The 13,644-nt window shown below is 37.5% G+C and overlaps 2 protein-coding genes across 3 annotated transcripts in view; one reads left to right on the top strand and one right to left on the bottom strand.

Moving 5' to 3' along the window:
• The window catches only part of LOC119504394 (dual adapter for phosphotyrosine and 3-phosphotyrosine and 3-phosphoinositide-like), a 44,907-nt gene extending 31,815 nt beyond the window's left edge, over positions 1-13,092 (bottom strand). For both annotated transcript variants that reach the window (XR_005210551.1, XM_037796485.1), the window contains exons 1-3: positions 12,939-13,092; positions 1,490-1,612; positions 38-171 (exon numbers count right to left, since the gene is read on the bottom strand). Coding sequence is in view for 1 of the 2 variants with exons in the window: in XM_037796485.1 (XP_037652413.1) it covers positions 38-171; positions 1,490-1,612; positions 12,939-12,985 (304 nt within the window). In the remaining variant the exon portion in view is untranslated. The remainder of the gene's footprint in view (positions 1-37; positions 172-1,489; positions 1,613-12,938) is intronic.
• LOC119474418 overlaps positions 1-13,644 on the top strand; it is an 813,351-nt gene that overhangs the window by 71,164 nt on the left and 728,543 nt on the right. The gene's annotated exons all lie outside the window — the stretch shown is intronic.

Here is a 13,644-nt window from a genome sequence, read left to right as displayed (position 1 = left end):
TAAGCTTGTTAGTTAGAAGATCTGAAGTTCTGCATACCTGTGTCACTGCCCAGGAGAGGCTGGTTAGCAAAGTGGTTGACAAAGTCATGAAGGGTTGCAAACTCATTAAACCAAAACACATAGCCGTTGTCTTTGCGTGTCACGTGAAAATGCTTGACAGAATCCTTTGCCCTATGTGTCAAATTACAAACAAACAACATTTAATGTTGCATTTTCAAAGTTATTAACATGCAAAAATACAGCAATCTCAGTATTATATAAGTGCGTTAGATAGTTTACCGTCTTGGTAATGGCTGAGGCTTGTGACATGCTTGCTGTTAACAGCACATATAGGCTATATGTAGCCAAACGGCCCTGTCTTCTCAAAATTACGTTCCCATACAACAAAACTGTTTCGAGGAAAACCTATTTTGTCGTTGTTTACGTTTGTTTTTGACGTATCACAAATACATGTGTAATGATAGTAGATAGATGTTTTTGTTTTGTTTTATTTCAATTTACAACATTAACCATATGTCTAAAACTGTTTGAAACTGTTCAAAACTGCAGCCGTAATCCAGGACAAAATATGTTTCCCTTGAAACGTAATTGAGAATGCAGTTTAGTTGTATGGGAACGTAATTTTGTAGGAGTTGGCATGTGTTGTAAAGTGCTTTGAGTGGTCAGTAGACTAGATAAGGGCTATACTGTATATAAATGCAGCCCATTCATTATAGCCAGCCCTAGATTAAGGTAATTCACTTGAGCATCTGTTTAAAGTAGGTTCCACACTGTGTTCTAACACCAGTAGGGGTGTAACGATACATTTTTACAACAATACGATTTCCATGGTTCCGATCGATTCAAGGACGATATTTGGCTCATTTGGAGCGATGCGTTACGATACGATACGATTCAATGATTTGAAATCGATACAGTAATTTTTTTGCAAAAAATGCAATCAGTGTGACTGTGAAATAAATAGCTGGATACTGGACAGAGCAGGTCACGATTCCTTAAAGTTTTTCTTGTAAGGGAATCAGGGATAAATGAATTATGGATATAAACAAGTAAACAACGATTAATGACTAATACATACACCTTTAATTAGAAAATAATATAAAGTGAAACTGCAGGACCTGCTGCTTCAGTTCTCAAGATACAAGGCAGTGTAATATTTAACAATAAATAAATAAACCAACTTCTATTCAAGTTAAATGAACAGTGGTTTAACCTGCTGCTTACGTCCTCATTTTCAATATAAACAGTAGAGTAATAATAAAGTGATCAACAGCTGATAGTGACCAAACTGCTTGGGAATCATTCCTCTACAAATGCTGTTTAAATAATCTGCCTATAGTAATCCAGTAGTCCACCTGCAGTGTTCATTTGGGGTCTTTTCATACATGAAAACATACGGGATCTACTGCGTCATCACTTAGCAATCAAACGGACCAAAACCATGGTGTATACTTCTTTCATTTGGAATGATGGTGTTAAGCAGACTGACCTGACAGACAGGGCGAAGCAGCCTGGTCCCTCATTACTGTTTCTCAGGAGATAACTTCCATCAGTCCCATTAGACAAGAGAAGGGCCTCTGCAGCATGGCGGGACAGGTCATAGTGGTACCACCTTCAACAAATGAAACAAGAAATAACCTGTAACTCAATATTGTGGTGAACTGAGAGGCAATTTTGATCTAGACCTTCTATCTACAGTGCCATATTCTTAAAGGAAAACATGATGCAGTTACACCAGCATGATTCGACAGTTTGGAACCCCCACGGTGTGTCTGAAAAGGCCCAGTCATGTGGTTCCTCTGGGCTTTCTCTCCCTATTCTTCATTTTCTGAGAGAGATCTAGGGTGCTCCAAAGCTTTCACTGCTCTGTGTGGAATCCACACTGGTCCACACCAATCACTTGAACACTGAGATGAGAAACAGGAACTACCACATTCATTTGCAATAGGGTGAGCTGCAAGCATTCATGTCCTGAACTGAACTGAACTGAACTGAACTGAACTGAACTGAACTGAACTGAACTGAACATCATAAACTGAACTGAAACTCTAATGGAAAGTGTTTTTTTCAAAAGTTGTCTTTGACTTTTTTTTACACAGCCTTAAAAAGCAGCACCAACTTGATAGTTTCACATGTGAGGGAAGGGGTAAAAAGTCAACAGTAGATGCCACATATAAGTGTTGTGCATCAACTGAAAGCTGGGAACCTGAAGATTAATTTGAGATTGTATGTCAAGTACAAAATAGAGATTAATTAAAAAATGTATTAAAATACATTGTGAAAGTGTATAAGGGGCTTAGAACATTATGATAGAAGTATATGATGGCCATTCCCATGCTCTATTATGTCTCATAAATTGTTGCAGCAATTTTGGGGTTGATACCATTTGTTGCACAGATTTGGTGCTGAATTTAACCATTTTTTACCACTCGAGAATTGATAAGAAAAATTATAAAATACCACATTAAGACACCAAGACTTTGAGGAACACCATAGAAAAAAAGCCATGCTGTAATTTGGCATCAAAAACTTTTGACATTTGGAGATTTCTGGTTTTGTATTTCTCGGTGATTGCCAGCACTTGTGTTGTGTAAAATGCTCAGAAACCCCCTTAATTTCAATCTAGCTAGGAAAGCCATCCATCCTCTGAATGCTCTAGGTCTCTAGTTTGTGGCTGTAAAGTTTCATGAGGCTGTGATGATCCTAGAGGTCACCACAGGTCATTTTATACAGTGAGGTCAAGTTTTAAAAAAATGGTCTCACTACAATGAAATGGCTACTATGGGGACTAACATCATCAAACATGAATACAGTTGGGCTCATTGGATCGACAAGAGTCTCAGCTTTACAGTGATACCCAATTTATTTACTTTAGGGACGCCAGTATGCTGAAATATTCAAATACACTATTTTAGTATCAGCAAAAATAACACATTTGTACTGTATGCAAAAAACAGCATGTGATTATCATAAAGTGGGCATGTATGTGAAAGGGGAGACTCGTGGGTACCCATAGAACCCATTTTCATCCACATATCTTGAAGTCAGAGGTCAAAGGACCCCTTTGAAAATCGCCTTGCCAGCTGTTACTCTCCAAAATTTTGCTCAACTTTGTAGCGTTATTTAGCATTCTTCCTGATCAGCTAACATGTCATGGTTGGTACCACTGGATTCCTTAGGTTTAGGAAAGGTTTTTAGTATCATATGATATCAGTATATTTACTCTAGTTCGGAAACTGAGCCCCCTACAACCTCTGGAAGACAGAATAGCGTCCGTCGGAGTGTTAAGGGGTTAAGAAGTGATGAGTAGTTACAGACTTGCATTACATTAGCTCACAAACAGGGTCTGAAATTAACACCCGTCACCTGCCAAATGCGGGTAAATTGTTGGCAGTAGCGGTTAAAATGGGCAGGCCATCTGCCACTTTGGCAGGCAGGGAAAACGCTAGAGATGGGTATAGAGAACCAGTTCCCGTTAAGAACGGATTTTACTTGTCCAATTCCTTGGCATTTCATGCTTCCGTGACAATCGATTCCTCTGTATTGATGCTTTCCCACAGTTACGCAATTACGCATACGCACGCTGTATCATGTTTTCATTCATGTTTGTTTTGGACCGGAGCCATGGCAGAGAGAAAAAAAAGCACTCAACAACATGACCTTATAAACCTGAGGGGTCGCACCCTGTTTTTTTTCCTGATAAAGTGACACTGTGAACAACAAATCAGTGTTGAAATCAACGGGAGGAAAGTTAGTAATGTTAGCTGTTAGCAGCCGGTTGGCAGCACAGTCCTGCTTGGATAAATAACGGAGCTACTAGCGTTACCGGAGGTGCCATTGAGTTACAATTATGAGGCGTTCAAACTCTGCTCAGGAAAAATGACAATTGGGCGAAGGTAAATTACAACGTTATCATGATGTGTTCAAATGTAATCTCGTAAAATTAAGTTGTTGGCAAGTAAATCCAGTTGTTTGAAGGAGATGTTTTCACAGCAATATAAAATAGATATTAGAGAGAGAATTATGACTTGTTTAACTTCCTAAATCTAGCTCTAAGCAGCTTGCCAAGATTTTTTTAATCAAAGCAAATATTTAAATAATCATAATCATTTGAATTGTTTGTTTTTATGCAAACAACCACTATAGATCACAATAACAAAGTACAGTACAGTACTGTGTACAGTAACCTCCCTGCTCCAGAAGCTACGGTGTAAATCGAACACTGTAATTTACCATGCATATGATGTTTTTTGTGTAAAATATATTGAACATTGAATGACATCAGATCTAAAATGTTATTCCTTCATTTAGCACAGAGATTTCAAAAGTGGCAGATACAATTTCTGAGTGGCAGACAAAAAAAAGTACTTGTCTGCCACAGTGGCAGACACTGAAGAAAGTTTTTATTTCAGACCCTGCTCACAAAAGATGATCTTAATCAGTTCCACACAGAAAGGTTGAGAGATTTTAAAGTTTGGGAAAAAAGACCGCTGGTATCATATTGCTACTCACCCTCAGTCTGAGTATGTGCATAGTCGATATCAGGGTAGAAAATGGTTTGGGGTATTCATATATAGATCACAAAAAATAGGGATGCAACAATTAACATTGCATATAAAATAATCAAAGTGAGGTGCAGTGTAACGAATTATGTTCCAGTGTTGCATGTGTTAGCCTGAATCTGATAAAACTATCCAAATGCATAAAACAAAACAATCAGCATGTCGAGCAATAAAGTTCATTCTTGACAAAATAATCTTAACACAAGGTCCACTTACTATTTATTACTTCACAGCCTTCATCAGCGGATTGACTCTTCCACTGATGAAGACCATGAGATGAGGTTGAAAGCTCTGGAAAAAAAGCTTTTAATAACGGTTTGCTCAGAAATATGAATTTGGACAGAAGAATTATGTTTGACGGGATATCATCATACTACAATGCCTCTTTATTATAATAATAATTCATTAATTAATAAGCTATAATACTGCAGCCCTAGCAGGAACTTGACTTTCAAGAGGGGAAATGGGGATGATTTTTGCAGTTAAACAAGCCTCAGACTGTAAGACAGATGCAAAGGAAACCAGTAAAGGGATGTGAAAGTTCATCATATGCATTAAAAGTAGCTGAGAGTGCATAAAAAAAAAGCATCTTGGGAAGTCTGTAAACACAGCATAGAAGATTATGGACAGCGGAGTGATTGTGTGGATGCTCTGTGTGTTCATGAGTGAATTTATTCATGCTTTACATGCACCCAGCAAATCACTGTTTAGATCTAATTTAAGCTCTAAGTATCATCTTTCAGCACTTCCAAATCAAATCAATATAACTACCATGCATTTAACCTTTGACAGCTTAGTGTTCAGTGTCACAGAGGTGTTGTAGCAACTCAAACGTAATTAAATTAAAGTACATTGTTTATTGAGAAAGAATCCCCGACAGGACGATGCTGCACAACAATGACCGGCTAACTGTACATTATCCCGCTTATTACACGGCTACTTACTGAAGAAATCAATATTTTGACACAAAAACGGTCCTCCAGAGTCCAACATCAGAACTGCGCCCATAGCAACGGTCTGCACAGTTCTGATGTCAGACTCTGGCGGACCGTTTTTGTGTCAAAATATTGATTTCTTTTTTATTACGAGAAAAAAGTAGTAACATTACGAGAATAAAGTCATAACTTTAGGAGAAAAAAAAGTTGTAATATTACGAGAATAAAGTCATAACTTTAAAAGGAAAAAAGTCGTAATAGTACGGGAATAAAGTCATAACTTTAAGAGAAAAAAGAAAACAACACGCAAAATTACTACTTTATAATATTATGACTTTATTCTCATAATATTACGACTTTATTCTCGAAATCTCAGATTTATTTTTTTTCCTCAATGTGGCCCTAATACTCCGTCGTACCATAGACCTACAATAATGATAAATAAAAATGAAAATGTAAACAAAAAACAGTTATTTATTTCCACTATTTTTTTTTAAAATCCACAGAGAGCCACTGGAGAGGGGCTAAAGAGCCACATGTGGCTCCGGAGCCACAGGTTGCTGACCCCTGAACTAGAGGGTTCCTCTGCTTTAAGAAGACAAGGAGAATACTCTTTCTTAAAATTATTACATTATGCGCTGAATTTATTCATTATTCAACTTTTTTTTGCTTAGTTTATAATGTAATAATGATCTCATAACACAACACACAAACAGCTGTTATTATGTTATGTGCTCAAGGTTTTATTACATTATGTGCTGATTATTACATCATGAGCTTTTATTACTTTCAAATTATTACAATTTGCTCAGTTATTACATTATGAGCAGTTATTACATTATGAGTTGCTGCAAATGTTCATTCAGCTATATCTCTATCACTGAGTTGTAGTTAGTGGTGGTGTTATATTGGACTGTCATATACTGAGAGGCGTTTCTAATGTTTTGTCCACCCCCATCTAGGCTACATGCATGAGGGGGCAGAATATTAGGCACATCTCAACACCAATTGAACATTATAAGCTTAATAGAATTCATAGCTGAGCTATTGTTTTGCATATTATTACATTGGATCAGAAAGGTGTTTCTCACTGAGTGTTCATAACATCCTATTTCCCAGTATTTTTCAATTCAATTCAATTCAATTCAATTTGCTTTATTGGCATGACTGTCAGGTGAACAATATTGCCAAAGCGTCAATTCAATAATAAATAAAAATAAAAACAAAAACATATATATATACATATATAGAATTCATTAAGCAAATTCCACTGATGAAGACCATGAGATGAGGTTGAAAGCTCTGGAAAAAAAGCTTTTAATAACGGTTTGCTCAGAAATATGAATTTGGACAGAAGAATTATGTTTGGGTCTGGGTATCATCGGATAATCCGTTATTCATTTTGAATTCAGAAAGGAAAAAACTTTTTTTTATTTTTTCGTTTTTGGTTTCTGAATCAAAAAATGAAAAACGAACCCAAACCGGGCCGTTTTTTGTTTTTGCGAATTCCTTTTCTCATTATTCGTTTTTAATTGAATAACGGAAGTCACGTGGGTTTTTCGTTTTTTCGTTTTAAACCACAAACGAAAAATGGAATCACGTGGTGCTCTGTTTGTTTTTTGTTTCCAAACGAAAAACGAAAAAAACAAATTAAAAAAACGATCCGATTTTAGTTTCTTCAAGTTTCTTTCTGTTATTTTCTCTTTTGAATCGAAGAGCGGAGAACGGCAGTCACGTGACCTGGAAGTTAAGGCAAACATGTCAAAATAAAAGCCAAGAAGATAGTTTGGTCATTCTATAAAAGTGTAACATTATTTAAGCACAGGATCAAAGTAACAGTAGAAGATAAATAGGCTAAATAAATACATACTGTACCTAAAAAAGCCAAATTAATTATATATCCTAGACACATGCACTGTGCCAAAATCATGGAAATTCTCAATAATTAGGCCTGTGCTAAAAAAGCCAGGCGCAATTAAGCCAAATGATCTTCAGCCTATCACAATAAAACCATGGAATGAGTTCTTGCCAGCCACCTGACCAGCACAGTGGCTACTAAGCTAGATCTGCTCCAGTTCGCTTAAATAAGAGCGACAGAGGCCCAGATGACGCTGTGCTGACTCTGCTTAACACAGTCCACAAAACACCTTATGCATCCTAAAGGTTATGCCAGAGCTTTATTTGTGGATTTTAGCTCAGCTTTTAACTCAGTGAAGACGCATATTCTCCTGAAAAGGCTCATTGATCTCAACATCAACACAGGGTTAGTTCTGTGGATCAGAGGGTCTGTGTCAGGGAGAACATGTCAGAGATGCTCACTGTGAGCACAGGCTGCCAAAGGCTGTGTTCTTTCCCCTGTGCTATTCTCTCTTTTTACTAATGAATTTATGATCAATGAGAAACATTTTAGACTGTTTAAGTATGTGGATGACATGGCCTTAGTTGGCCTTTTACAGGAAACAGGCCCACTAGGTGAAGTTGCCTATCTGGCCCACACTACAGCTTTTTTTTACAGATTTCTAGGTGGCTAGTGTGACACCCTTCAGACATGGTGTCACACTAACCAGCTAGAAATCAATGTGGCCGAGAAGAAAGAATTAATCATGTGCTGCACAAGACAACATTTGATCACAGAGCCAGTTTCACTTGATGGCCAACATGTTGAAACTGTGGAACACTTTAAATACCTCGGTACAGTCCTGGACTCCCAGGTGAGCTTCTCTGAAAATACAGAGTATATTTTCAAGAGATGCTCACAGCAACTTTATCTTCTAAGGAAACTTAGTGGCCTCGGTGTCAGCCAGAAGAGTTTAGAATTAGTGTACAAAACTATTGTAACCTTCCTGCAGGGTATGGTCACCTACACTGTAGATAGAAGAATAAACTGTTTAGGATTGTGTCAATGGCAGGCAAAATAGGTGGTAAACCCCAAAAGCCCTTGACTCAACTTTTTACAGAAAGGACGAGGAAGAAAGCGAGGAGCATCTTGGCAGATAGCTCCCAGCCTCTCTTCAGCCAGTCGGGAGGCGCTATAGAGCCCCTCTGGCAACTAAACATGTGTTTAAAAAGTCTTTCATCCCAACTAGTGCCATCAATATTCTTACCTCAACACAGTGACTGAGCAGATTTGAGCCACAGACACTGACATGAACTGTTTTTAATGTGTAGCATAACCTGTCTCTGTTTTTTACTAACTGCTGTCTGGTTTTTAATGTCTGTTGTTTTCTGTGTTTTGTGAGACGAAGACAAATTTCCACCCTGGTGGACAATAAAGTTTGATTGTATTGTATTGATCAGATCATATTGAGGGGCCGTCAGCTTTACAATTTAGTTTGGAGGGAGATTCGGTATCAGTGAAGTCAGTGCATTTTATGAGTAGGCCTTCTGTGACGTTACCCACCACAGGGGTCAGAGGTCACCACTCCTCAATCCCCAAGGATTTTCTTTTCAGTCAAATTTTCAATTTTGACGCATTTAAAGATGAAAAGTCAAGTCAATAATCATGGTCAATGGTAGATCAGTATGGTTGATCAGCATGTTTGCCAACCTTCAGACATCATAGTCTAATATGATGATTAATCAGCCTGAGTTCACTAAAAAACTGAAATCACTAACTTTCTGTATTCTGTTTGGTGGTTTATGATGCTTTTCAATCATTTCTAGCCTATTTGGTATAATACGTAATTTAGTTCATTTGTTCGACATCATGATAATGCTGATTTTTCAACCAGTGGTTATGACATTAATGCCAGCTAAACAGAATAAAGCTTTGTATGTCATGACAATAGAACTGTACTGAAGGCCTTTCCTTTATTCTGGTGACTCTTTACAGCCATCTGAAGACAGCAGGTATCTGTTAAATCTACAGTATCTGGAGTGATGAAGTGGCCTTCAGTACAGTGCTATTGTCATGACAGACAGAGTTTTATTCTGTCTAGCTGGCATTAATGTCATAATCGCTGGTTGAAAAATCAGCATTATCATGGTGTAGAACTACTCGGCTACAGCCTTCCTAATGGAGTGAAGGGATCAGGTGGAAGTGTCAGGTGTGTTGAAAGGATTAGCCACATAGTGCTTCTCACCTGCCGACATAAAGAAACAGCCCATAGTAAGGGTGTGAGAGAGAAAATTGTCAATTATGTGAGAGTTCTGTATAACATCTGTAGAGACCCTCCCTGTTGTATAACATCTGTAGAGACCCTCCCTGTAATTTATCACACTCTTTTTGGATAAAAGACATTCGTGTGTTAATGAAAAGAACAAAACAAAAAAAATATCTATTTACGTAGCTATGTACAGTATGTATTTATTTGTGTATTTATTTAGCCTATTTATCTTCTACTGTTACTTTGATCCTGTGCTTAAATAATGTTACACTTTTATAGAATGACCAAACTATCTTCTTGGCTTTTATTTTGACATGTTTGCCTTCACTTCCTGGTCACGTGACTGCCGTTCTCCGCTCTTCAATTCAAAAGAGAAAATGACAGAAAGAAACTTGAAGAGACTAAATCGGATCGTTTTTTTAATTTGGTTTTTTCGTTTTTCGTTTGGAAACAAAAAACAAACAGAGCACCACGTGATTCCATTTTTCGTTTGTGGTTTAAAACGAAAAAACGAAAAACCCACGTGACTTCCGTTATTCAATTAAAAACAAATAATGAGAAAAGGAATTCGCAAAAACAAAAAACGGCCCGGTTTGGGTTCGTTTTTCGTTTTTGGTTTAAAACGAAAAAATAAAAAAACGTTTTTTCCTTTCTGAATTCAAAAGGAATAACGGATTATCCGATGATACCCAGACCTGTTTGACGGGATATCATCATACTACAATGCCTCTTTATTATAATAATAATTAATTAATTAATAAGCTACAATACTGCAGCCCTAGCAGGAACGTGACTTTCAAGAGGGGAAATGGGGATGATTTTTGCAGTTAAACAAGCCTCAGACTGTAAGACAGATGCAAAGGAAATCAGTAAAGGGATGTGAAAGTTCATCATTTGTGTTCAGAAGGTGCAGCAGTTTAACCCAAAAGCATCCCCTCACCAGCCCATGCATTGTTCACATGCAAGGACCAATAGTCTGTGGCTTGGCGCATGGTCTTCACATGATCAGAGAGTGCTGTGATTCCAATCACCTTCTGCAGATCACAAGCCTCATTTGTCCTCCAACTCAGCTCAGCATCAGTGCTGAAACTTTTGGACTCTTTTCTCTTCATTTATTGATATGGTCTTTCCTGTGCGTCCATGAGAATGTGAGTATTTGTTATAGTTGTCTATTGTTCAGTATCTACATCGCTATAATAATTATAAAGTCACATGTATCATGTTATAATGCTCATGCTCGTGTTTCTATAATAGTTTGAATGATAAGTTGTGTGTTTCTGTGTCAACAATCATTTAAGTTAGAGCAGCAATTCATCATATCACCCTCTGTGTGCACTATGCTCATTTTACTGCATGAGAGCCTGAGTCTGCTATTTGTTGACGCTCCCTTATAGTTAAGAAGGCTGTGTTCTCCTCCTTTTACTCCTGTTTAAACTGTTTAGCTTACATTGAATTTCATACAATACTGTTTGTTTATTATTTCTACATGTTACTAATGTCTGCACATGTTTTCTATTTTATTTTCTGTATTTAGTAACCACTATTCAAACAAAGATTTACAAACAATCTTCAATTAATAAATGAGTGGTATCTCAAAGAGAGTGTGTGTGTGACCTGGACTAATTGATACATCACCATCATCTACATGTTCTTACCGGACAACCTGTGGAGATTGTAAATGACATTCATAGAACCATCATCTAAGGGTTCATTCAATCAGCATCACTAAGGTCACAAGTTTGGTATTCATTAAACCAACGCCTATTTTACAATTTGCATTAAAAGTAGCTGAGAGTGCATAAAAAAAAAAGCATCTTGGGAAGTCTGTAAACACAGCATAGAAGATTATGGACAGCGGAGTGATTGTGTGGATGCTCTGTGTGTTCATGAGTGAATTTATTCATGCTTTACATGCACCCAGCAAATCACTGTTTAGATCTAATTTAAGCTCTAAGTATCATCTTTCAGCACTTCCAAATCAAATCAATATAACTACCATGCATTTAACCTTCGACAGCTTAGTGTTCAGTGTCACAGAGGTGTTGTAGCAACTCAAACGTAATAAGTACATTGTTCATTGTGAAAGAATCCCCGACAGGGCGATGCTGCACAACAATGACCGGCTAGCTGTACATTATCCCGCTTATTACACGGCTACTTACTGAAGAAATCAATATTTTGACACAAAAACGGTCCTCCAGAGTCCAACATCAGAACTGCGCCCATAGCAACGGTCTGCACAGTTCTGATGTCAGACTCTGGCGGACCGTTTTTGTGTCAAAATATTGATTTCTTTTTTATTACGAGAAAAAAAAGTTGTAATATTACGAGAATAAAGTCATAACTTAATTAGAAAAAAAGTTGTAATATTACAAGAATAAAGTCATAACTTAACGAGAAAAAAGTTGTAGTATAAAGTCATAACTTTACAAGATATTTCCACTATTTTTTTTAAAAATCCACAGAGAGCCACTGGAGAGGGGCTAAAGAGCCACATGTGGCTCCGGAGCCACAGGTTGCTGACCCCTGAACTAGAGGGTTCCTCTGCTTTAAGAAGACAAGGAGAGTACTCTTTCTTAAAATTATTACATTATGCGCTGAATTTATTCATTATTAGGGTTCAAGCCCCGTAGGGGCAGAACCCTATTGAGTTTGTGTGAATTTATTATTATTATTATTATTGTTTGTAGTCTTATGCCGCGTCTCAAATTGTCGTGAGCTGGAATGAGCTAAAAACATAAAACTTGGTACAATAACTGGAAATGATGTGCAAATGCTTCCTAAGAAATATGACCCAAATCCACCACATGGTGGCGCTGTAAATGGAAGAAAACAATAAAGAAGTAATTAATGTTTGTTGTGTCAAAAAAACAAACAAACAAATAAAAAACAATAAATAACAATATAGTGCAATATCAAAGGATAAATGTAAAAAACAACAAAAAACTATTTTCTCTATTAAATGATATTTATGAAGTCCATAGAGACTGCAAACAGTGAAACTATTTTACTCCTCAGTAGTCTCTATGTAACCTAATATGCTTTCTATTCAGCTAAGTAGTTCCTTGGAAACAATTGAGAAGTGGTAGTAAGGATTTATGGTGCTGTAACACCAGGGAACTCATGCCGAGTTCACCAAGACAGTCTACTGTTTTGTGAAGATATTTTCTAAAAAGTGTATTATGCTTGTAAAACGGTAAGAATACTTTTAATTGCATGATTTTGATACGGAGTCTGGTCCAGTGTGTCAATAGGGGCTTGTTTATTTCCAGATAGGGAAAACAGAAGAAAAGCTTACATGGCAGTAACGTGACTACAGTCCCAGACGGTCTTACCCCAAAGTCTCCAGCTCGTCCGTGGACACATCACTGTAGAAACTCATGTCAGGGTCTCAGGATTCAGTCAAAGCCTCAACAGTGTGTCGGTCATCTGAGAGAGAAGCAGCGAGTCACGCAGAGAAGTGAGAGCTGTCACACACAGAGTCAGACACGCCCCTAACGGTGGCGTAACTCTTCACACTGGCAGTGGGGGGAAACTCTCGGGAGATAGTTTAGGTTAGACATGGATAGGTCGTCGGCGAGTCTCGCGATAGTTTCTGCAAGTTTTGCCGAACTCAGATAAGATTTCACAATTTGCAGGCTCCCTTCTAGACACGACCCACTTCAGCTTGACCGCAGTTATTAAGATAAGATAAGATCAGGTATTCCTTTATTAGTCCAGCAGTGGGGACATTTGCAGTGTACAGCAGCAAAGGGGATAGTGCAAAAACAAGATGCATCAGCTAACACAGTAAAAAAAGAGCTAAACAAAGTGTAACAAAATATGAACCATTTAAATAGAAGGAAGTATAAAAATAGGAGCAGTATATACAGTATTGACAATAAACAGACTATTAACACAATTGCACAAGTGGAAAATGATATTGCACAGTGAGAATGAATGAATGAATGAAATTCCACCTGAAAATATCAGGTTATTGTCAGTTTTATGGTGTGTAAGTGGTCTACTGGGAGCAATGCTGGTTGTGGTCTACTGGGAGCA

This window comes from Sebastes umbrosus, chromosome 16 (genome assembly GCF_015220745.1).
Source record: "Sebastes umbrosus isolate fSebUmb1 chromosome 16, fSebUmb1.pri, whole genome shotgun sequence".
NCBI lineage: Eukaryota > Metazoa > Chordata > Actinopteri > Perciformes > Sebastidae > Sebastes > Sebastes umbrosus.
Note: the sequence above shows the minus strand (reverse complement) of the source record. Positions and strands in the feature narration are given on the sequence as shown.